Here is a 254-nt window from a genome sequence, read left to right as displayed (position 1 = left end):
TTGACTCTTACCTTGTAATAGTTTTTATTAAGGCATCAACCTCATCCTTCGCTGGGGGGGCATCTTGGGCAGCAAACATAAGGTTGACAGGATCGAAGAGGCGAGACAGAGATCTGGAGAGGTAGGCTTTCTCTAGTGGCACCAAGGTATGTCGTAGAGCTTGTTCTGGACTGTAGGAAAAATAAAGTAAAATCAAATATGCAGATTTGAAGTTATAATTTAAAATAATGCATAAATATCATCATTTAGGTGTT

At 39.0% G+C, this 254-nt stretch overlaps 1 protein-coding gene across 1 annotated transcript in view; it reads right to left on the bottom strand.

Annotated features, from left to right (window-relative positions):
* LOC119590544 (conserved oligomeric Golgi complex subunit 5-like) overlaps nucleotides 1-254 on the bottom strand; it is a gene marked incomplete in the record, with an annotated part of 11,598 nt that overhangs the window by 5,509 nt on the left and 5,835 nt on the right. The window contains 1 exon segment of the mRNA XM_037939200.1: nucleotides 12-170. Within this exon segment, the coding sequence (XP_037795128.1) occupies nucleotides 12-170 (159 nt within the window).

Source organism: Penaeus monodon, chromosome 27 (genome assembly GCF_015228065.2).
Source record: "Penaeus monodon isolate SGIC_2016 chromosome 27, NSTDA_Pmon_1, whole genome shotgun sequence".
Classification (NCBI taxonomy): domain Eukaryota; kingdom Metazoa; phylum Arthropoda; class Malacostraca; order Decapoda; family Penaeidae; genus Penaeus; species Penaeus monodon.
This window is presented reverse-complemented; position numbering and strand designations above follow the sequence as displayed.